General features: G+C 43.2%; 1 protein-coding gene across 1 annotated transcript; it reads right to left on the bottom strand.

The window, feature by feature from the left end:
* Nucleotides 1–879: 879 nt before the first annotated feature.
* LOC147640716 (folic acid binding / transferase) lies at nt 880–19148 on the bottom strand. The gene is made up of 3 exons (XM_086814551.1): nt 18642–19148; nt 1580–2108; nt 880–1461 (listed from the first exon to the last, which is right to left on the bottom strand). Exons 1-2 carry the CDS (start codon nt 19051–19053, stop codon nt 1594–1596), a joined length of 927 nt encoding a protein of 308 aa, XP_086670677.1. The 5' UTR covers nt 19054–19148; the 3' UTR covers nt 880–1461; nt 1580–1593.
* Between the last annotated feature and the right edge of the window lie 6667 nt (nt 19149–25815).

Below are 25815 nucleotides of genomic sequence, written 5' to 3' on the forward strand. Positions count from 1 at the left end.
CAGTGCTAGAAAATTTGAAAATTCAAACTCCCAACTTTACCACCCATGAAGACATAGGATTTCAAGCTTCCAATAATGTGGGGTGTATAATTGAATGCAAGAAATAATTGGAATGCAAGAAATAAAACTAGAAATGTACAATCAAATTGAGTTCATGGCTGTGTAATCTCAGATTTTGTTGTTTACAAGTGTTGTTTAGTTTCAACAAAATTATTTCAGAGCTTTGTATTTCCATTGATGGGTGACAAAAGTGCATACACAGTTTCTTCTAAACATACAATTATTATGTGTTTACATGTACAAATATATATAATACAACCACACTTTCATGTGGGTACAGAGTTGGCGCACAATTACAAGACCCAAGAAACATGCCCTTCCTTGGACAAATATATTATGTTTACATTGTACAAATATATTGTGTGTATACAAATATATATAATATAACCACACTTTCATGTGGGTATAGAGTTGAAACACAATTACAAGACCCAAGAAATATGCCCTTGGAATAATATTTTTGCTCTTGGAAACATAGTACTATAGATTTGAGAGTTTGAATTGTGTAATTGAATTTTCATTAGGAGGGAGAGAGATTTTTAACAGTGCAGGTGGCATCAACGAGAGCTCAGCATTGGCTTTTTTTCCCAGATAGCTGCTTGCATATTGATGATCCAACTCACATTTTTCTGCACTTAACTTCATGCAGGGGAAGCACTTCTGGCAACTTCTTACTTTTGCCATTGCTATTGTGATTAATAATGACCTGGTCACCTATACTTATGTCGATCCATTATATGCAAGCGAAGCATTGTATCTGGAAGAGGATTAGAGGGCATAGAGATGGCCATACTAAAACTTTGACAACTAACGGCATCATTTTCCTCACCAACATCAACATATATTTATATTCATAGGAGAAGAACAGTAGGAATGGATGTTTTTTACAAATAAATACCCATCGTGTCAGGAGAACTCTTACGTTGGTACACAAAGGAATTATCTGGTAAAACAAAGCCATGCATCATTAATATTTGACTACATATCGTATAGCATAGAAACCTTGCATAGTGCTCTCTCTAGCAATAATGGGTACATGGCACACCCTTGTGATATCTGGGTGTGTGAGACTCCTGTTGGCATTGTAAGAGTGAACCCTAAAACCGCGAATGGTTGTGGACCTTGCCACAGGTGGACTCAACAGTGACCATGTAGCCGAAGGGAAAAGCTAGCCAGGTAGTGGTTGCTGTAGCTGGTGGCAAGTGGGTGCTGTGGAAAAGCTACTAAAGAAGGGTTTTGCTTCTTTAGCACAGCAAGGGCCACCACCTAGCCTCACACAGGCCTGCCCACAAGACCTTGTCTAGCCTGCCCACATAAGGTATCACTTCTTGGCTGCACCAGTTCAAATTGTTACATGCCCAACTGGCACACATTCCAGGCCTTTTCAAAAGCCACATTCATCTGCCATGAACCAGTTACTAAAATTATGGTTCCCTGTCAAAGAGCTGACTCAAAGCCAGGAAGAGAAATGCCTCTAAATTGGCAGCAATACTGGAGCAATGTAATGACCGAAATGTACCTTATTTTATCCTTTTATTGATGACCAAAGAAGAGCTTCTGATATGCCATTTCCGTAATTTGCTCTTCAGAGTAGTCTGTAAAATATCCAGATTCAACACTAAGCCCCTCCATTTCTACAAGCCTGGCAACTTCTTCTTGGACCAAGTCAGCAGAAGTCGTTTTGGTATCAGTCAGATTGCATGCTATCTCCACCCTGTCTGGACCATGAAGCAATGCCATGGCCTGAACCGCAGGTAAACCGCCTCCCCGACTGCTCACTTTCCTTGCGATTCGGCGGCCCAACTGCAGGTCATTTGAAAGGATTGGGATGTTATAATTAGCAATCCATGGACAGGCGCCCACTACAACCACTCCACTTTTTGGGGTGGCAACTCCAGGCCCAAAATCTGGTGCCAAAGACAGTTGTTGCAAGCTCGTGGCAGCTAGCCATTGTCCTTCTGCATTTGAAGAAAAATAGCCCAAAGCTCTTCTTATATCATCAAGAGGCCTACTCTCTCGATGGGCCGCTCCATAGAGATAGGTTGGTACTGTGCATTGGCAAAGACAACCACATTAGTACAGTCAAAGAAAAAGTCTCCTACATCAATTAAGAATCTCCACATTTACTAAAGTAGTGCAGCTAATAATTTAATAGAGTAAATCAGAATATAACCATATAAATAAAAAAACTTGCAAGGCCAAAGGCACATTCCTTCGATTTTCACTGAAGCACACCAACATAGCTAAAAGAAATTAAACCAATGCTCTCAACCTAATTTATTGTATGATGTTGCACTGAATAGAGAAGAGCTTACAAAGTATAAAGAATCATGTTAGAACTGCTAAGAACTGAACTACTTACTAGGCTCAAAGAGCAAGGCTATGAATAGGCCCAGAAAACCTTAGTGGTGCTATCCCAACTATTGGAATATGATGCAACATGCATCAGTCCTCCAATGCATGTGCCTAAGGGCAATCTGAGGACACGTATCGGCGGCGGGTAGAGTAGGGAGAGTTTAACAGACCATTGTAAGGGATGAAGTCATTGAGCGATCTGCAAAGAATTAAACAAGGTGCATGGCTAGGATACGTTAACCATTACTTGGAGGCAACTGATTGGCAAGTTGGAACCAGAATTGCAAGACAAACAGCATGGGACACTGACTAGTTGCAGGTGGAAGTGTGGGATAAGCCAGGAGGTGCATTGGAGAAAATTAGCAGGTAAAGGGGCAAATTAGCAGGTTTTAGGTAGGGTTGATGGCCGTGAGGCAGAGTTAATTAGAGGAAGAGAGATGATGAGAGAATACCTGGAAATCCCGACATCAATGCCTAGACACGCATACCTCTTCAGCCTCTGCGTTAGGGTTGCTCCAATGCCAACTGTAAAGTCCTTCGAAAAATCTGCCCTAAACGCAGCTGAAAACACAGTTAGTAATAAACCAAATCATGAGGTAACAAGCTAGCACACCTCCCAACCGCGACTGGCATCCACCGAATCCCGATCTCCCCTGAGACAAGGCTAGGGCTCCTACACAATCCCATAGGCCCATGCCTAACTCAAACGTCCCATACCACCGAAGCCTACTTGAAGGCCTTCGACACACCAACTATGCACTTGCCATGTGCACGGCATGAGCATGCCAACTCTCCTAGTCCAAGCCAAACCTTCAGTGGTGCATCCACACAACTATATCTCATAATAACCCAAGCCCTCACTTATATAGTGAGGACTATGCCATAAATAGCTAACCTGCTATAAACAGCCATTAAACCTGTTCTACCAATCCACGAACTCTAGCCAAGTATCTGCCTACTAATCCCTCATCCCGGGGTCCCTTAACCCCATGATTAAGTCCCTAATCCATAGATTAGTGTCCAAGTATATAACAGCACAGCCCCCCCAACCACCACCACCAGAAATCCCTCCATTACTCCGCACTTCAGTCCACCAATCAAAGTAAATGAAGCCCTCATGTCCTGCCTGTGCACCTACAGCCCAGAAATTGCCAATTGCAGCAGCCAGCCCCTCCACAGTAATGGACGTTAGTGACGAAACCAAAAGGAAGGTAGCAGAAATCTGCCAGGCTCTCAGTTCGTGAAAATGCAATGCAAGTGTCATTCTCATATTCAGTAACCCCTGTTAGGCGCTCCTTTACTGACTCAATAATCTCTGAGAATGTCTGTAGAACATTTGTGCCTATGTGCTGGGGTTTTCTAGAGATAAAAAGAAGAGCGCAACAGAATCACACATCCAACACACACAAGAGTCCTAAGCTACTGCTTTGTATTATGCACAAGAAAGAAGTAAAACAAAAAAATTCAAGTACAAGATGTTGCTGAGAATGAAGACATCAAATCACAACCATGTGACCTTTGTATACTGCTAGAGGCCACCTAGCACCTCGCCCACAGTGAAACGCTCTGTGAAGTCCAACACTAAGGAAAACAAATGCATATGAAGATTTGGCAACCCACGTATATATATGCACCAATGCTCCTAGTCAGCCAATAGTAGTAGGTTTCTCGGCTAGTAGTAGGTGTCAGCCAACTATAACGTCACCATTGCCACATCGTCACTGCCACGTGGCAATGCCACTTGCTTGTTGGCTGCTATTTGATGTCTAGCTTTGCCCTGCATACTCGTCGATGTGTCACATTCTCCCCTACTTGCATTGTAGCTGTCCTTGGCCGCACGATGTCCATATAAAGTGCCCTTCCATAAAATGAAAAGATCCACAAAAAGCTCATCCAAGATACCCAAGATCCCAAACACTACGAGACCACTTTGCATCCACCCACGAAGACTCACATTCCGTCCTCGCTGCGTCATCACGAAGACTTGCACAGAAAACTACGGATAACCAACTTCCACCTAATCAAGCACTCTCCGTTTGTCCAACCGTCTATGAAAATGTTACATGCGGAAGCTCTGAGAGTCTTCTTTCAGCCCTAAACACCCTTTAGAACATGCTGATGCAAAAACGCAGACAGAAGAGAGAGTGGAGGGGGAGAGAGAGAGAGAGAGAGAGATGGCTGGAAATCCAATATTTCATATGGTACAAAAAGGTACATAATCCTTACAGCCATAGGGCTGCCTTGAAAAGGTAGTAAAATACCTATTCTAATCCTACTCTAGACCCACACCCAAAGTGGGAGTGAATGAATCACAATGATGAGCATTAGTGCCTTTATATAGGCCCTTGGACCACTAGAGTGCTGGCCGACTGCTGGTCGGCCAGCCAACTGGACATAAATATGATAAACGCAAATCCGCCTGCTCTCCATGCGGCCAACAGCACCCTTATGCAGCCAACAGGTTCTTCCTTGTCCTTCTCCTAGTCCAACACTAGCCAAATCTGCACTTCATGCCCCAGGAGAGGAACACTCTTGAGAATGGACGAGCAAAACTCTACAATCCAAACTCCAACCACTAATGCATTGGCTCAAATAGATTACAAGAACTGCTTGCACCGTCTTCAATGCACCCTAAAGGAAGAAAGCAGAACCAAGAACCATACTCCTCAAAAACGTTGCACCGTCTTCAATGCACCCTAAAGGAAGAAAGCAGAACCAAGAACCATACTCCTCAAAAACGTTGCACCAAATCTGTATCCATCAGTACTACTCAGCACCTATATGTCTAAACCACCCGTGTCCCGTGGAACATACTCCGAGTAATACATCTGCTGAGACACCAAAGTTAGAAGCCCAATTGTTATCGATACAATCTCCAAGAAATCTATGTACTATGAAGACACACCAACTAGCCTATCCTCCCATGACAAAGACAAACCTGATGACATATCCTTCTGTGGTGCCTCCATGACATTAGACACGGAAGATACTCCACCCAATGCAAACGGTGGGTGAGAAGAATCCTCCTGAATGACCCCAAAAACTGAAGTGACCGCCACCGAGTGCAAACAATAACTGTGAAGACTCTCCCTTGGAGACCTAGCTGAAAACTTCCTCTGTTCGAATATGTGGCCTGATGCAACGAAGCACCCTGGGTGTGTGCTCAACTCAAGAAATAAAAAATTTGAGACACACACACATGCATCTCCTTCACACTCATCCTCACCTCCTCCTCCGGTTCTAAAGAAGCCTCCTCCTTGGATTGCTCCTCCAAGGTCTTCGGGCAATCATTCGCAGTGTGCTCCATGGAGTCACAATAAAAGCATTGTCTAGCAACCATCTTCGAGTGACGCTCTTTAGGGGTGAGGCGAGTTACCAAGGTCCCCCACTTGCCTTGTCCTTACCATCCTTGGCCTTGGATCGGTTGCCCTTGTCTTTGCCTTTCTACTACCCATGTTATTGAGTCCCAAACTTGGAACTCTTCCGCATCTCGAGGATTGTAGCAAGACGAACCGCATCTGAAAGATCACGAGGCCGATGTGCATGAGAACATCTACGTGCAAAGATGGTTTCAAACCATCCACAAATCGCTCCAGTGCACCATCTAACAGCAAGATGTTCCTTGGGAGCATGAGCAAAAGCTTCCAAAAACAAGTGAGAGAGTCAGTTATCACCTTGCCATGTTTTTGCATAAAACGATTCCACAATTTCTTCAATTCATGCTGGTTAATCTATGGGAATAAATTGCTTCAAGACAATGTTGCGGCAGTCATCCCACCAAGTCACAGAGTGGTGCCTAAGGTGGCCTTCCCACCACAAGAAAGCGGCACCTGTCAAAGTCATATGCACCAAATGGAGCTAAAAAATATATGAACCACCTACTGCTGCCAATGTGGCACTATCTCGTGGGTCCAATTGGTTACAAGTTCTCCATCCATCTTCGCATTGAACTTGGGAGGCTTTAGAAGCTTCATTAATTGAGCTTGTTCCTCACGAGGCATGGAGGAATAACTCGGCAAACTTGTAGTCCACTATCCCCCGATGACGAGCCGGTGAAGGCGAGCGGGGAATAGTCCGAAGGATCCAGTGGAGCGAAACTCCACCACGAACGAGACCGTAGGCGACGCGAATGGCATCCCTCACGCAAATGTAGAATGATGACTTCCGGACGGAGAGTGAAGCTCATCCAATACATTCTTGCCTGCATCCAAAGGAGTGAAAATCCTCCTCCATAAAGTTCTGCAACTTCGTCTTCAGAATAGACCAACACTAGCTCCAAGGCATGCGCCCTTGTAGATTCCAAATCCGGAGTACTGGGCGAAACTCTATGGAGTCCCAAATTCTACCGAATCCACATACTATGTCTTCATGCTATCCAAATCTTTTCCTTGAATTTCTAGCGCGATCGCCTCCTGTAACATTTGAAAGGTTGACTTACGACTAAGAGCGTCAAAAACAGGGTTGTTCTTACCAGGGACATATTCAATCATACAGGACATTCAAGAATTAATTCATTTATCACAGCAGTTACAGCAGTGTAGGGGGCTTCTACAGCACCCACCGGCAGCCCGTAAAGCATCACAGGCATTTACAGCATTAACCATATCAGATCGGGGGCTTGAGGAACCAGCCAACTGCAGTTGAAGAGGCATTTTTCGCATTTATGAGTCATGGAGGATCAGCCGACTGCTGTACACTGGCCGACCAGCATCCAGTTCCCATATATATAGAAAATGCATCATTCAGTTCAGGCATTGAGCATCTTCTCAGCGTTTCCTTCCTAGGAAGCAAGGGGAGTCAACAGTTCAGCATTTAGCATCATCATCAGCATTCAGTTCAGTCAGCTCCTGCCTCCTACATAGAGGAAAACCAACATCTCAAGGGTGGACCTCAGCATAGGAGAAGGGAGCCTTCATTCATCATCAGCATTCAGCATATCTCTCTCTTCCCGAGATAGATACTCCTCTAGGACAAGCATAGATCTATTCATAGATCTTAGTTGTAACCATTGCATATAATATAGCTACACTGCATTGCATTGACACCATTGTCTATCTCTTAAGTATAATTAAGTGCAGTTTAGTTAAGCCTAAGGTTGTTTTACTACGATCAATCGCCCACATGTCACATTGGTATCGCTTTACAGAGTAAGCAGCCTTAGTTCATGTTCATTCCATAAGTCTCAGTAAGCCAACATGTTAGTCGTTCCGCTAAATTAAATCCAGTCCTCAAGATCTTGCAGGCCATCCTTAGGGTTTTCCCCTTAGGCATGCATCAATAACCCATCCATCTGCATTCTTGCATAGCATATAGGGTTGCACATGGCTTGCATCAACATAGTAGTCATCCTAGCAGTCGGTCTAGCATCTCTCATCTGCAAGGCATACAGGTTTTACCCATGAGTTTTCTAGGAAAGAATGACATCCATCATCAAAGGAGTAAATGGAGTTTCGGACTTCATCTGGCAGCAGGGGGTTCTCTTCCACATAAGAAGACGGAAGTTTGCTCCAACATTGCCTCAGGAGGTTCAGAGGTTCAAGAACGACGGAGATGGTGTGTGAAAGGATTCCACACACAAGTCAGTGGTGACTCAGGTATTTCCAAGCAGATTTAGCAACATTTGCCATGTAGTTCCCGCAGTGGACAAGTCCTTGGCTCAAAAGATTCAACTCCTACATTCGATCTCAATCCCGACAAAAGAAGTCAAAGTGGGGTAGTGGTTTCAATGGAGGAGGATCAACAGAGGAGTCGAAAGGTTGCCAAGTGTACCACCCAGCAACAGTTTAGCATAGGGGAATGTCACGTGCACACCCTATTGGTGTACAAGTGACATGGTATTCTTAGCAATCATAATCATTAAGCAAAGCATTAAGCAGGACATTCAAGCATTAATCCATTTATCACAACATTTATAGCAGTGTAGGGGGCTTCTACAACACCCACCGACAGCACGTAAAGCATCATAGGCATTTAGAGCATTAACCATATCAGGTCGGGGGCTTGAGGAACCAACCGACAACTTCGGAACTAGCCGACAACAGCCAACTACAGTTGAAGAGGCCTTTTTGGCATTTATGAGTCATGGAGGATCAGTTGACTGAAGTACACTGGCCAACCAGCATCCAGTTCCCATATATATAGAAAACGCATCATTCAATTCAAGCATGAGGCATCACCTCAGCATTTCTTTCCTAGGGAGCAAGGGTAGTCAACAGTTCAGCATTCAGCATCGTCATCAGCATATTCAGCACACAATAAGCATTCAGTTCAGTCAGCCTACATAAAGGAAAACCAACATCTCAAGGGTGGACCTCGGCATTGGAGAAGGGAACCTTCGGTCATCATTAGCATTCAACATATCTCTCTCTTCCCGAGATAGATACTCCTCTGGGACAAGAATAGATCTATTCATAGATCTCAGTTGTAACCATTGCATATAATATAGCTGCATTGCATTGCATTCACACCATTGTCTATCTCTTAAGTATAATTAAGTGCAATTTAGTTAAGCCTAAGGTTGTTTTACTACGATCAATCCCCCACATGTCACAGTAGGATTCATCACTCGCATCTGCACTTCCAAGGATTGTAGGAAGAAAGTGCTGCCAAATCCCTCGAGCCAGCGTCATGTATGAAGAAGAAAGTGCTGCAAAATCCCTCGAGCCAGCGTCATGTGTTTGATGTGGTTGATCACTTGGGGTGTGCAATTAAGGAAGATGAAAGAATGAACACGGGCATTGACACGATCCCACAACTTTGCCTAAGCCTCCCGCTCTTTCTTGGTGGATAGTGAAAGCCAAATCATAAGACTCCAAGACAGACTCCATCATTACCTTCCAAATGTCATAGTTGTTCCCGTCCAACTGTCAATCCACCGAGAACATCGGGAGGGTGGAAATCTTCACATGTTTATTACCATCTAGAGCAAGTCTACCATCTCGGGGGTTTACTTGGTCTTGTGAAGGGGGGGAAAAAATATGAAGAAGATACTACAAATAAATGCAAGGTGGTTGTCCAACAGTAATGCCACCTTCTACCTTCTTCTCCACGTCCCGAACAGCCCAACAATACTCCAATCAACACCAAATGCAAAAGTCCTGAATGCTCTCACGGTCTCTAAATCTTCAATCCACCTGGGACTCTGATACCATGTCAAAATGGGTAGCGGAAATGAGACAAAGTACTAAGAGTAGAACATACAGAAATGAAAGAGAGAAAAAGGTTGTATAAACTCTGATATATACACTTGAATCCAGTACAAGACTGAGTGGGGGAACAAGTGTGGTATATATACCACCTAGGACTACTAGTCGGCCCCTGCAAAACAGTCCGACAACAACAAGAGAAGCATACGACTGGATAAATACCAGTCGGCCAGTACATGATGAGTCGGCCAGCAAAGAGAAGCAAGTCGGCCACCTAAAAACAAGTCGATCAACTCAAACAGTCCCCCTACTCCTAGCAAAACTAGGAAAAAACATGGACAACAGAAAAAATGGAGAAACTCCTATACGAGTGGGCACACCCATAACAATGGCCCTCACTTCCTACTGAGTAATATAGTAGGGACAGGAGATGACTACTAACATCATAGTCTAGATCTACATTAGGTCTATGACAATCATTGTAATTACTCAATTCATTCAGTAATATATAGTAGGAGTAGGTTAGGTAAAGAGTCTCTCTGTTCTCCTTCTCTCTACTTCTCCCTGTCATGAGCATGTGTCTCACCATTTGGCCACCCGAATGGTTCACTCTTGCTTTCACACTATGTACATATTGGATTGGTGTCCATGGCCTATGGAATGTGCCTATGCATGTGATTGACACGTGTCATGCTGTATAGTTGGATATGATATTCCGCTGGGACTTGATATTATCATGCCCGGAATATCTAGAGGACTTGGCTTTCCGCTGGGACTTGTGCCTTTGTGTACATGCCCGGAAACGCCTGGAGGACTTGGCTTTCCGCTGGGACTTGTGCCTTTGTGTACATGCCCGGAAACGCCTGGAGGATTGGCTTTCCACTGGGTCTGGTATCGCATATACTTGCCTGGAAACGCCTGGTCTTATATGGTTTCATGAACGGAAATTGCTCATGCCAATGCTGCATTGCATAGCATCTTTATGTGCTTGCCTGCAAATGAAATTGCATGCTGTTTTCATGCCTGCATGACCTATGTGTAGTTCCGGGCTAGGGGACGCCCGCCTGTGAACCGTGCGTGTGAAACTATCTGCTGACATGGTTGTGTGGCATGTGAACAGGTGGTAAGTATTACCCAATCTAGGCTCAAATAGCCCTTAGGACTTAGCCAATATTTATAAGTGAGTGCGTTCCCACTTCATTAAAGTTTGGGCGCCCAAAAGTCACTTATAAACTATGACCGCTTCCAAGTTCACACTCACTGAAGTCCCGAGGCGGACAAGACTCAATGTCCAGGACCTGATCCTCCCTTTTTACTCATAAATGGGCATCTCCCCATGTCCTCTCACCTGATTGGATCCCAATTCACTTACTTATTAAGAGAAAATTCGTGTTTTCTCTTCATGAGGATTTTTGGAGGCTGAAAACTCTGTTTTTCCACCATTTCTCTCCATTTCCAAGCTCTTCATAGCCATACCCAACTTGCTAGGGTGTTTTCCAAGCTTCCAAGAGTGTTTTCAAGTGCTAATCACTCTCCTACTCACTCCCAATGACTGAAATTCAGCAAAACAGCTCTCATTTTTGCTGTAATTTCTGGTCTTTTTGCTGAAAACCCTAATTTCAGCCTTTCTTTTTCAAGTTGAACCATAGGGGAAGCTTTCCCAGGGTTCCCTTCATCCTCTTGAAGACTTCTGTCGAAAAGGATTGCGGCAAATCGAAGATATCAACACTTCTAAAGCTTCCAACGCGAAGGCTTCCGCTTGCAACAACTTCTATGAAGACTGGTAAGCTAATTGGACAAAGTGTTGTCATTACTTATTCAGTAGAAGAGCAGGACTCCTTGTTTAGCCGCCCTGTGTAGTATTTCTCTTGTCCTATGTGCTCTTAAAGATGTTGCTACCTTGCTTGGTAGAACATAGAGCCAATGGTAGAGAATATGGGCACTGAAGTTGGGCCGGGCATCAAGGCAGCTCCTTGGTGATCTACATCGACATACCATTGTTTTCTAAATGCTGAATTTCATATGCATTGGCATGGAGAATTTGGCAATGGATGCCCGTGAAGCTATGTATTGAATTTCTCCAATAGTAATACAATTTACTCAAGGGAGGGGTCGGCCGTTCCGGCTCATTGTGTGTCTCTTGTCAATTCAACAATTTACTTCTTGTATTTGAGCAAGTGTCCTTCAAATCTTAGTGTATTTAAGTGTATTGATTAGCATTGTGTTCAACCAAGTTACAATTACATTGGTATCAAAGCATACGATTCTCTTTCACCTCTATCGTGAGAGACGATCACCGTGAACACTAGCTATCTCTACACTTAGAACATTATGGACAGCCATACAATGAATGTTGGAGATGCTAATACAAGAGGCAGGGACAGTGAAATGCATGCCTCCAATGCTTTACAGGATGAGCAAACTCATGTGGTGCAAGAAGAAGAGTCCATAGTCTTGAGGGCTGAACTTACTCGTATGCAAGCTCTTCTCCATGCACAACAAGAAGAATTGAATCTCTATCGCCGCGAGGATCCATTGGTACATGATCGTTTGAAGGCCAAGAAAGCTGAATCTTATATGGATCATGCAATGGCAATGATTGCTCAAGAGTTGCACATGCAACCGAGGGATGCAGCACGTGCATACTTGGCTCGTACCGAAGATGTCTATGCAGAAAAGGCAACCATCCCACATGTCTTGGAATCCCCACTGGTGCCCGAACAAGAACTTATGTCTAAGAGGATAAATCTCCATGCTATGGGAGAGGAACAATCAGTGACTTCACGCCATGCAGGAATACCTTATGTAGCCCGTGAAGGATACAATGTTTATGGCAGTGGTCAAAATGTATGTCAAATGCCATTGCCGGCTGAAAATGTACATGCACAACACATGCAACATGGGCTGCAATTTTCTGTTGGTGCAGGTATTCTGCGTATCTCTCATGCCACTCATGCCTTCGAGTGCGCTCGTGAGGGAGAAGCTATGGCTGAAAATGTATCAATGCATGTTGAGGGGCCAACCATGCCTCATGCTTACAAGGCACATGTATCTATGCCTTATGCATCACCTTTTGGTCCAAAAATGATGCCAGTCACAGGGGCTGTCCCAATGGACAAACATGGGGAAAAACATGTTGAGATGCACACACATGCATCAAAGTCTCGTGACTTCAAAGCCGGAGACAAATCTGTGAAGTTTGACACATATCATGGGGAATATGATGCATCAAAAGCACTTGCTTTTATTGCCCAATTTGATATTGCTTTCAGTGATGAGGATTTCACTCAGAAATCCATGATCCGGCATGTAAGCATGTTCATGAAAGGCACTTTTGCCCATTGGTGGCTCACGGAGAAGCTCTCACCGAATCCTGTTCGATCATGGGAAGAGTTCAAGGAGAGGTTCTATGCTCAATTCTTGCCTCCCAATGCATTGAATGAGATAGCAATGAAGTGGGATTGGATAAAGCAAAATGAGGGGGAATCGGTAAATGCATATGTACAAAAGTTTTGGAAAGTGCTCTTGGAGGTGTCTCCATTTATGCATGTCACCGAGGCGGAAAGGAAGAGAAGGTTTCAATCGGGATTGCAACCCGTGTACAAAGCGGGATTACAAATGTATCCTGGTCATACCTTACACCAATTAATCGCAGCCGCCACCGCCACCGAGCAATTGGAACTCAAATTGAGTCGATCCAATAAGGCTCAACCCTCATTTCAAGGGAAAGAGAGGGCTGTCCAAAACCTGCAAAATGATGGACAGCCACCTAAAAGGGACCAAAACCAAGCCAAATCGGGTCCAAAAGCTGAAAATAAGTTTGCTAAGAAGCGTCCTTATAAGCCGGCAAACTTTGGTCTTAGTGCTGAGAAGAAGAAGCAATATATGCGTGAAGGCAAATGCTTTACTTGTGGCAGCATTGAGCACATGGCAAAAGCATGCCCAAATAAGAAGAACAAAGCTGAAAATGCTAATGTACCGAAGCCTAATGTGCATATGGTTCCGGATGTGCAGGGCAACACTTCACATGATAGCAAAGATAGGGTTGTATGTAAAGCTTGGGGACAGCTCAAAGATCAGCCCGCTTTGTTCATGTTTGATGATTGTGCATCTAAAAATTTCATATCCACTCAGATGGCAGCTGCTTTTAGTATTGAAGTGGAGGACATGGGTCCTCAAATTGAAGCAGGGGCTGCCTTTGTTGGTAGGGAAGTGCAGGTCATGCCTTTTTTTGGCAAGTTGCGCATACACATTCGAGGCTATGTGGATCATGAGGATTTTCTTGTGGCGCCTTTGAATGGCTGTGATGTATTGCTTGGAAAGCCTTGGCATACAAGTATTGATCCGTGCAAGGCTTACAAGACTAACAGGATCACCTTCATGCATAAAGGCCGAGAACATGTAATTGATGCTGGTGAAGAGGGTGATACCATTCCCCTTGTATCTCATGTACAAATTAAGAAAGTAATGAAAAAGAGTATTTTTGCGTACTTGATTTTTGTACGAGATCCTATTGAGAAAAATAATGTACATGTAAACACTCTTTGTAATGATAGGCTGAAATTTTTGCAAGAGCACAATGATTGTTTTGCTGATGAGTTACCAAATGAGTTACCACCTGTACGACCAAAAGATCATCGCATTGATCTTGTGCCGGGTAGCTCACCACCTAAAACTCTTCCCCATATTGTTCACCCGTTCTCTTAGTTCAAAAGAAGGATGGATCCTTTCGTATGTGTGTGGATTATAGAGCTTTGAATAAGCTTACCATCAAGAATCGGTTTCCGATTCCACGCATAGACGACATCCTTGACAAGTTGGATGGATCGGCATGCTTTAGCCGAATTGATCTCAAGAGTGGATATCATCAAGTGCGTGTAGTGCCTGAGGATGTACACAAAACCGCTTTCAGGACAGCATTTGGGCTTTATGAGTATCTTGTTATGCCTTTTGGTCTTACAAATGCCCCGGCTACATTCAATAGAATGATGGATCGCATATTCCGTGGGTACAGGAAATTTACAGGTGCCTTCTTTGATGACATCCTAGTCTTCTCGAAGACCGAAGAAGAGCATAAAGCTCATTTGGCTATTGTTTTTGAAGAGCTCCATAAGCATAAACTCTTCATAAATGCAAAGAAGAGTGAGTTCTTCTTGTCAGAGATACATTATCTTGGGCATATTGTGTCCAAAGATGGAGTGCAGATGGATCCTGCAAAGATTGATGCAATTCGGAATTGGCCCGAATTGAGTTCGGTGCATGAGATCCGTAGTTTTCTTGGATTATGCTCTTACTACCGCAGGTTCATTCGGCACTTTGCATGGATTGCTTCTCCTTTGCATGATTTGACAAAGAAGAAGGCCGTGTTCAAATGGACTAATGTAGAGAGAGATGCATTCCTCAAATTGAAAGATGCAACTACTCATGGTCCAGTGTTGATCGTTCCGGATTTGCAAAAGCCTTTTTGTGTGGAATGTGATGCATCTGGAAATTGCATAGGGGCTATCCTTAATCAAGAGAGACATGCCATGGCTTATGAGAGTCGTAGGTTGCATGATGCGGAGCTATCTCTTGGCATATATGAGAAAGAGCTCTTGGCTGTAATTCATGCACTTACTATATGGAAACATTACCTTCTTGGGGCTGATCTCACTGTGAAGACAGATCACCAGAGTTTGAGGCATTTTCTTACTCAAACTAAGTTATCAGAGAAGCATATGAGGATGGCCAATTTCCTCTCTATCTTTCATTTTCAGATCTTGCACACCCCGGGAAAGAAGAATGAAGTGGCCGATGCATTGTCACGAAAGCCATATGTAGCAACTATCTCGGTTGCCTCTCATGGGGGCTTGTCTACCATGCGTGATTTGTATCATACGGATGCTGATTTTGGCACTATTTGGACTGATTTGATGGCTGGTCATGCACATGCCTCATATGTGATCAAAGAGGGTTATCTCATGAAAGATAATTGCCTATGTGTGGTGTCTGACATGAGGCAAAAGGTTTTGGATGAGTGCCATGCTCCTCATCATGTCCGGAAACGCTTGGAGGACTTGGCTTTCCGCTGGGACTTGTGCCTTTGTGTACACGCCCGGAAACGCCTGGAGGATTGGCTTTCCACTGGGTCTGGTATCGCATATACTTGCCTGGAAATGCCTGGTCTTATATGGTTTCATGAACGAAAATTGCTCATGCCAATGCTGCATTGCATAGCATCTTTATGTGCTTGCCTGCAAATGAAATTGCATGCTGTTTTCATGCCTGCGTGACCTATGTGTAGTTCCGGGCTAGGGGACGCCCGCCCGCATTGGGGAAGCTTTCCCAGGGTTCCCTTCATCCTCTTGAAGACTTTTGTCGAAAAGGATTGCGGCAAATCGAAGATATCAACACTTCTAAAGCTTCCAATGTGAAGGCTTCCGCTTGCAACAACTTCTATGAAGACTGGTAAGCTAATTGGACAATGTGTTGTCATTACTTATTCAGTAGAAGGGCAGGACTCCTTGTTTAGCCGCCCTGTGTAGTATTTCTCTTGTCCTATGTGCTCTTGAAGATGTTGCTACCTTGCTTGGTAGAACATAGAGCCAATGGTAGAGAATATGGGCACTGAAGTCGGGCCGGGCATCAAGGCAGCTCCTTGGTGATCTACATCGACATACCATTGTTTTCTAAATGCTGAATTTCATATGCATTGGCATGGAGGATTTGGCAATGGATGCCCGTGAAGCTATGTATTGAATTTCTCCAATAGTAATACAATTTACTCAAGGGAGGGGTCGGCCGTTCCGGCTCATTATGTGTCTCTTGTCAATTCAACAATTTACTTCTTATATTTGAGCAAGTGTCCTTCAAATCTTAGTGTATTTAAGTGCATTGATTAGCATTGTGTTCAACCAAGTTACAATTACAATGTGATTAGCGTTAATCTTTATTGCTTTGCATGAATCATCATTAAGCACGCTTCCGCAAAGTAGTCATGTAAGCATATAATGCAACTATATGCTTGCTAGTGCAACCTACTACTAAGGATAGACCTCTACATGCTTTCTGATGATTTCTCCAAGTGGGTTAAGAGGGCTAACACCAGACTAACCTCTATGGCTCGAAGATTGACCTACATAGCCCGTGCATGACTGTCCCTTGATTGAGAGCTCACAATGGGATCACGAGGTTACGTGTACGACAAATATTCCTATAAAAAGATACTTCTCTATAAAATGTTGCACTGATGATCATGCCAGTGTGTCACTGTGTACTATAACTTTCTTAAAGTTTCTAGCCTTATAGTCTCTCTCGAAGTACACTATCTTTCTTCTTGAAAACTATATTAAAATAGAATTGTTACATGGCTTGGGAGGGATATTACATTCTTGTAAGGTCCCCGTCCTAGCGGACAAATATCAAAGTACAATATATCAACATCTGTAGCTGCCATGCATTATGCATACATCATGTAAAGATGTAGCACAATGATACTGGGTGTACCAAAAACGAAAGTACAATGAAATAATAAGGTAACACACATTAATGGCTTAGAGTGTGTTCCTGTGCAGAGAAAAAAACCCCTCCTGAGTAAAAAGTGTCCCAGCTATCTTACGCAAGGTTTTTAGAGGCGTCATAGGTGTTTGGTACGAAGCGGGTATGGTACGCGCCTTGAAAGACTCGTATTTAATAGAGACATTAGAGGCATGTTAGAGACGTCTGTTATATTATATATACTCTCTCTCTACATATATATATATATATATATATATATATATATATATATATATATATATATATATGTATGTATGTATAATGTATATACATATATATGTATGTATAATGTATATACATATATACATATGTATAATGTATATACATATATACATATGTATATATATATATACATATATACATATGTATCTATATATATATATGTACATATATATATATATATATATATGTATGTATATATATATATACATTATACATATATATGTATGTATATATCTATACATATATATGTATGTACATATATATATATATGTACATATATATATATATGTATATATATATATATATATATATATATATGTATGTATATATATATACATACATATATATATATATATATGTATGTATGTATATATATATGTACATATATATATATGTACATATATATATATATACATACATATGTACATATATATATATGTATATATATATACATATATATATATGTACATATGTATGTATATATATATATATGTACATATATATATATATAATATGTACATATATATACCTACATATATATATATGTAACATATATATATATATACATATATATATATGTACATGTATATATACATATGTATATATACCTAGATGAATCCAGGAACATGCCAGAAAAATTTGTGGACACCTCAATCCAGCAGTCAAATGCCTCGAACTGTTAGAGGCACACCTTGTAACAACTATGATCCTACAGTGTTCACACACCACCCACCGCATGTGACATATTTTTGTTTTTCGAGCCGGGGTCAAAGACGAGCGCACGCACCCCATAGACCATAATAGTCATGTAGATATTGGAGCCTAAGGGATCCCCCGCTTTATAAATGGGGTGATCCAAGAAAGAGGGAAGCCTTCAGAGCAAGAAGGGGGCTAAAACATGGTGTTTATGTGCAAAGTGCTTTGCTCATAAATCCTCACGGGTGCAGTAAATTAGATGGTTGATCCATCGTGCCAATCACCTAGAGCCTTGGCATGGATGCTTTGTCGCCTACTCCATGGAGCAATGAGGGTGGTGTGGAGGAAGAGCACTCTAGGGCTTATCCGCAGAGCAATCTTTGCGAGCATTGCTTTATGTTTGCTTTTTTTGGTGGTTGTGTGTATATTTGAATGGTTTACAAATTTTTCCTTCTTGTCTTGATCTATGTTTAATAGCTGAGTTTAATTCCTTAAACACCCCAAGACGGGTATCTCTCTCTCTCTCTCTCTCCAACAAACAAACAAACCAACCAAAAAGAAAAGATTTCTTCATCCCCTAACTGATTTCTTTTTTCCCTAAAGAGTGATAAGCTGATTTGCACAAACCTGTGAATCGGAGGCCAATGTCTCTGGCCACAGCCTGGGCGAGGGAGGCTACAGCTGGCAAAGTGGCAGCGCCAAGAGGGTGGAAGCAGATGTGGTCCACCACGCCCAGCCTCGGGTGGGATCCGGCGTGCTCCTGCAGGTCGATGTGTGAGAGGGCAGTGCTGACCATGTCCAAGACAGCAGCATGGAGGGAAAGGAGGGGCCCGGAATGGTGGCGGACCGGCGGGAGGAGGGCACCTGCGAGAGTGTAGCCCACTCTGTTGTACTGGCGGTCCGGAAACGTGTTGAGAAGAGGCACTAGAGCACCGTGGGCTGCCGCTACTCCGGCTATGGCGCCCAATGCTTGCTCGTTTCTGCTCTCAGAGATGTAGAGCTTGCAGCACGCCATAGCCTCTTTCACCGCCATCCTCATCCTTATGTGCGCTTGTGGTGCTTCTCCAAAGTTTCAAGGCTTGTGGTGCTTCCCGGCCTATATTCGCCTCCAAGGCCTATATTCGCCTTTGGAGGAGATTATTTGGTAGATTATTAGTTTTTTTTAACCATATTGCTATCAAAAACATAAACGACATAATATGTGTATGGAGGAGCGGCGCCAATGGAAGTCCATCGAATGTTATGGGTGTTGAGGCAATCACATATCGTTTATAAACGCCCGATCGAACAAGGTCAAGCATAGCTAGTAGACCAGTAAGATAGTTAATAGTGCCAAGTATGCTTGTTAACAGTCACCTATTAAAAAGCATGATGGTTAATAATGCCTAGTATGCTGGATTGCATGGATTAGATCATCTCTTTAGGGACTATCCTGTGAGAGCTTCCACTTTGGATACGGCCTCACAACCTCCAAAATGCAAGACTAGGACCTTCTACTTTGGTGAACATACTCAAACTAGAAGGTAGGAGTGAAATGGGGCAACCAAGCAAGACTAGGACATTCTACTTTGGTGACCATACTTAAAGTAGATGGCACGAATGGCATGGGGCAACCAAGCAAGAACCAAAGATATAACAAAATAATGATGATGATCCTAAGAAGGACGTAGAGTTGGTGGTTACTCACTCGTCGAGTCAAACAAAGAAGAGCTTAAGCCTCTTCTAGATGATCAAGCGAATGAACTAGACAAAGATGAGGAAGGTCAAGTCACATGGCATGGGAACAAGGCTAAGAAACAAAGGCAACAAAGACATGCTAGGAGGGCACTCAAGATCCATACTCATCCAAATTATCCAATGAAATAGATGAGACTCAAAGTATTGAGTCTAGTCAAGGGGCTTATCCCAAGTTAGATACATCAAGGTGAAGAAAGACCCCTTGCATATGCAATCTGTACCCATCTCAAGGAAATCCCAAGAAAGGGGTTGGATGTTTCCATAAATCCTAGCATGGTTGGGCCATCCACCAACAAGTGACATCTAACAAGCGACATGCCACTTGTGCAGACACTTACTATTACATGTGACGTGCATTCTCTCTCACTATGGTGCACTGGGGATGCCTAATGTGTCATTGTATTTAGCTCAATGTTGCTGGTGATTTTATATACTTACATAGATTTAGGTTGTTATTTTTGTGCTTATACCATGTCAGTGGTCAATCCGACAGGCAAGACACTAGTTAGAAGCAAATCTGTCAATGTCTAAGCCCAATGGGTTCAGAACACACAAGCTCTCAGACTAATCAGAGAATGCACATAGAAAACACAGAAGCTCACTCTCTGACTTACTCACGCAGACAGTACACAATGAATAATGCTCAAGCACTCTGTATTAATGTGCTCCTTAAACTTGTACAATGCTATTCTGCTCTAAACTAACTCTGTTTCGAATGTTCTCTCTATCCCTCTATATCTCTATCTCCTAACTCTTACATGCTTCCTTCTTTACTATCTTAGAAGGACCTTCTTCTTGTCACGTCCAGCTATTGTTGCCCTTACTATTATAAGAACATTCTGTTGTCAAACTGTTATAATAGAGTACATATGATTACAATGAGCGTGCATGTGCACTACCATCTCTGCACTGCCTTTTTGCAATTCCTCGGGTCCCACCAATCCGCTGCTTATGTCAAATGGTCAACACCTGGCATGCCTAGTGGCTCTGCGTCAGCAGCTGCCTCAACGGTTGATCGGAATGTTTGATGGATGGGTGGAGGTGGCCTATATGTTGAGATATCGAGCTTATCTAGTGAGGCGGTGGACACTTGATGACCCGCATGGGGGATAGGCCCCACACTTACACCACTGGCATGGTTGATGAGATCATGGGTGATATGCGGCCAGTGGGATGACAGGCTGTGTGACAGCCATTCTAGAGACTGGCATGTTATAGCGCCAGCTCATTTAGCTGGGTTCACACTATAGAGAACCCTAGTATGTATTTGGTTGAGTACCTTTTCATATTGTGTGTACTCTAATCTTTGTATATGGTGTGTTGAGTGTTGTGTGAAGAAGAAGAAGATTTTTAGCCTCTCACCTTGTGTGTTCTCTTTTAGGGTTTTGTGAGTGTGTGTGTACTTGCAAGAGCTCAAGCTCTCTTCTCCCCTGCATCTTTTCATGGTATTAGAGCCTGGTTCATGCTAAGGGCTGAGCTGCAAGCAAGAGAAGCACAAGAAGTCAAGGGTAAGAGCTTCATCTACTCTTCCCTATTTGTGTTGGCGACTACACCCTTGTCGGGAGCTCTACGAGTGGCATCGGCAAACGATCTCTGATTGAGGAGCTTTCTTCGTGGGAGTAAAGCTATAGGGCGACTACATTGTCCTATCAGGCGATATCTTTCGGGTCGAAAACGCGTTTCGAGCGCGTTAGGACCTCCGTTTTTCGAAAAGCAAGCGATTTTCGAACACTGCAGGTAAGCCATCGATTCTATGCAGAACTCTGTTTTAAGAACTGCAAGAAGACAGATTGGTTGTGCAGACATTGTGTGTGCTGCAAGGAGGTCAAACAGTTGTCATTGGGTGTATGTATGCACATTGAGGCCATTGGGTGTATATATGCACATTGAGGCCACTGGTTGTGACATTTGAGTGTAGTACAGTACCGTTGCAGAAAATACAACAATTTGTGCAAGACAAACCATAGTGTTGTTTCTGGTAAATTTGTGTGTCTGGCAAGATGTCAAATGATGGCACAAACCAGATTGTTACTGAGAAGCTTGACAAGAACAACTTCCATGCTTGGAGGTTCAGGTTGACAAATTTCCTGATGGGAAAGGGTTGCTGGGACTACATAGAAGGTGAGCATGAAGAGGCACCGGAGATACCGGAGATCAATCCGACTGCTGCAGATGTGAAAGAGTTTAAGGGTTGGAACCAAGGAGCCATAAAAGTTATGTATTGGTTCTCTATCAGTATATATAGGACACCATGATTGGGCACATACAGGATGCCAAGTCCCCAAAGGAGGCGTGGGACACCTTGGTAAAACTCTATGAAACGAATACCAAGGCATGAAAGATACAGTTGAAGAATGAACTTCATACTGTGGAGAAAAAAGAGTATGTCTGTGAATGACTATGCATTGAAGATCAAGGGTATTGTGGAATCCCTTGCATCTATTGGCGTTTTAGTAGATGATGATGATAAGGTGGAAGTCTGTCTACGTGGTCTCACGCCACAATACAAGGCATTCAAGACGTCTATTCAAACTTGGGAAAACATTCCTGTTGCGTGACGAGTGGTGATCAATGCAAGAATGCAACACAAAGATGCAAGCAGGAAAACAAGAGACTTGACATTCTTATTTAGGGCTCTTGTAAAAAGTTCCAAGTTGTAGGTGAGTGTGGGAGTGGGCTTGAGAATAATCCCACATGGGAAGTTTTGGGAGTTTTAGGAGTTTTAGTATAAAAAGTGGCTCATTTGAGAGCTTATGGACACATTGGGCTAAACTCATGCTTGAGCTCTCTTGAGACTAGCTCTCCCTCTTGTTCATAGAGGTGCAAGCTCTTCTCTCTCCCCATCTACACTATTGTATGAGCAATGCTCTTCTATTTCAATGCAATGAGATGATGTTTTTCTCTCTTCTCATCTCTATTCTCTAGTGTGCATGTTTCTTTGTTGATGCTTGTGGATTCTCTATTAGGCTTTGTGTGGTAGTGGATTCAAGCTTAAGCTTCTCCATAGCTTGTAGCTTATCCATGGGCAAGGCAATGCTTGAGTAGTGAATGAGAATGCATGTTTCTTTCAAGTTCCATTAAGATTCAAGGTTTATGTGCATGCTAGGGAAGTAAGTGCTTGAGAATGAAGGATGCTTTGAGCTTGTGTATGCATTAGCTTAGCTTTCTTCTTGTATTGGATGCATGAATGAGTGGGATGATGAGTGAATGAGTTATGGCAAGATTGAGCTTGTGTGTGTAAAGTCTATGTCAAGGTAGTAGTGTTCATAGCATTTTCTCCATTCGTGGTGGGATAAGCTTTTGTGCACCGGTACGGGTTGAATCCCTAGCTCCGAAAGGGATGCAAATCCCATTGGATTGAGCTACACACGGATCATACTACTCATGCTACAAGTGAGAGAGTCTTCCGTCTCTCCATTGGCGCCGCGCCGGGGAGAAGACTCAAAACCGGTTGAGAAGCTTGCATTAATACCACTAATTCTTTTTGTTTTTAGGTTTAGGGTTAGCATGAGTGTGGAATCTCGGAGCTAGTGATTAGAAGAGAAAAAAGGTAGATTACAAAGACAAAGGAGGGGCCGGATAAGGTCGTAAATTTTATTTTTGTTATTTTTTTTAAAACACACAAAGAAACCATGCATTGTGACGGGTTGTAGCTCTCATGGAGCATTGCGGAATGCTATTGGGTGCGTTGCTAAGCTCTTCCATAGCTTATGCAAGCTCCATAGGCTCTCAAGTGTAAAGACCGCTTAAGGAAGCAGAGGCAGTGAAGAGAAGGCGAAGGTCTGCCTCACCCGAAGAAGGGGCGTGAAGGAGGTGAAGGTGGCCGAAAAAAGAGGCGAAGAGGTGGCCGCTGCGATGCGAAGGCTGGAAGGTGGCGATAGCGAAGAGTGATAACTGCCACTATAAATAGCTAACCTGTTATAGATAGCCACTAGCCTTAGTTTTATTAATTCAGAACCTTAGCTCTCTTTATCTGCAGGCTGTAGTAGCCCACGTAGAGAGCAAGAGGAGGCGGAGGCTGCGCCGGCGATGCAGAGGCGCTTCAGCTGTTGCCGGAAGCGCCTAGTGAGCCGACCCCGCCCGCGGCAAACCGGGTACGGGCAAAGGAGGTGGAGGCGACGAAGAGAAGTCAGCTGACCCGGCGAAGGTGAGCGTGCAGCTGAGAGCAACGTTGAGAGCAAGGCGGAGAGACTGAAGGGCCGCGTGGAGGCGACTGGCTGCAGCTGTGAAGGGCCGCAGCAGAGGTGGTGGCCGGAGGTGAAGAAGACGTGAAGGAGATGAAGGGCGGCCGCGTGGAGGCGACTGGCCGGAGGTGAAGAAGACGTGAAGGAGATGAAGGGCGGCCGCGTGGAGGTGACTGGCCGCAGCTGAGGAGAGAGCTGGGCACGGGCGAAGGAAGAGAGGCCGCGAGGCGAAGGAGAGGCCGGTAGGCTGTGTCGAAGGCGAAGGAAGAGAGGCCGGCGAAGCAGAGGCGGCTGGCGCTTCAGCTCTACTGGAGGGGTCAGGTGGGTAGGTGGCCGCTGAAGGCGGCGAGAGCCCGGTGTGCTAAGGTGACTGCAGCAGGAAGAGAGGGCTGCAAAGGCCCGGTGCGAAGACGAAGGAGGCGGTGGTGAGGTGGCCTAAAGAGAAGGTGAGGCCTCACCCGCAGAGCACACGAAAGAAAGTGAAGGTGAGCTGGCCGTTGAAGGCGGAGGTGAGCTGGCCATTGAAGGCGGTGGGTGAGCTGACTCGGCGAGGGGTGCTGCAGCAGACGACGTGGAGGCGAAAGGCCAAGAGGAGGCGACTGCAGAAATCTCAGCGGCGATAAGGCTGAAGGTTAGTATTTTTTAATTTTTTAATTTTTAATTTTTTAATTTTTGTTAATTTCCATGTTCTTTGCATTTTTAAAAAAATAAAAAATAAAGAACAATAAAAAACAATAAAACAATAAAAATAAATAAAAATAATTTTAAAAAATAAAGAAAAAGAAAAGAAAAAAAAAAGAAAATTCTGTAAATTATGTGTTTTATTTTGAGTCCATATTTTTTGCATAATCTGTATTTTTTTTTAATTTTTTGTAAAATTTTTTGCATAATTAGTGTAACTTGCATTTTTTTTAAATTTTTGTAATTTTATGCATAATTAGTATTTTTGTGTAATTAGTAAAAAATAAAATAATAATAATAATAATAAAATAGATAGTTACACACATATTCATGTTAGTTGCATTTAGTGGTTAGGTAGGGTTTAAAAATATATATATATATAAATATATATATTTTTTAAAAAATAAAATTAAAAAAATAAAAGATAAAAAAAATTCAAAAAAACTGGACACTGCGTATGCATCTACGCTCGGGAACAATACTAGGGGGACGTAACACTAGTGCACCATTTAGGGTAACCACTCAAGGGAGCGGCACTCAATCAGTTATTGGCAACTTGGAGAGCATTCTCGAGACATCTTCGGAGTCTCAAACAGAGAGCCTCTCAAGAACCGAGAGTGATATTTCAATGGACGTAAACGAGTCATTTGGCATGAATAGACCGTCCACACCCATTGGTATGGCAGATTCTGCTAATCCATTTGAAATCCCAGATGGGGAGTTGATTGACAACATGAGACTCTATTTCTTGTATACAAACGCGCATGGTGGTGAGATCTACAAAGATCCAATGAGCCGGTTTGTTGTTAAAATTGCAGACATTCATTTTGCATTTGAACCAACACCATGGGTAAACTACCAAGACGATATGTACATGGGTAGAAATGGAGTACGCTACGAGGTCACCAAAAATCCTGAACAAAAGGATGCTTTGGGTGTACTTCAACCTAGCGCACAAGCAAAGCAGAAAAAGGAGCTTCCATCGCACCCAAATGTGCTAGGAACATCGCGCAGACTTGGTACGCCCAATTCTTTACTTGAAGAATTGTTTTCCGACAGGAATTGGGAGGATAGAAAAACGGGAAAAGAAAAAGAGACCAAGAAAAACCCATGGGACATAGTAAAAGAAATTCCAGTAGTCAAAATCTATCAAGACGATCCAATTAAAGAGGTGTATAGAGATGTGGGAGAAACCTACT

Source organism: Cibotium barometz, chromosome 2 (assembly GCF_041138505.1).
Source record: "Cibotium barometz isolate CiBa-2024 chromosome 2, ASM4113850v1, whole genome shotgun sequence".
Classification (NCBI taxonomy): Eukaryota; Viridiplantae; Streptophyta; class Polypodiopsida; order Cyatheales; family Cibotiaceae; genus Cibotium; species Cibotium barometz.

Coding starts and splice junctions, on each gene's coding strand:
- LOC147640716 (XM_086814551.1), bottom strand. CDS start 19,053: ATGAGGATGGCGGTGAAAGAGGCTATGGCGTGCTGCAAGCTCTACATC. Junction 2,109..18,641: donor CATTGGCCTCCGATTCACAG/GTTTGTGCAAAT, acceptor GCCAATGCACAG/TACCAACCTATCTCTATGGA.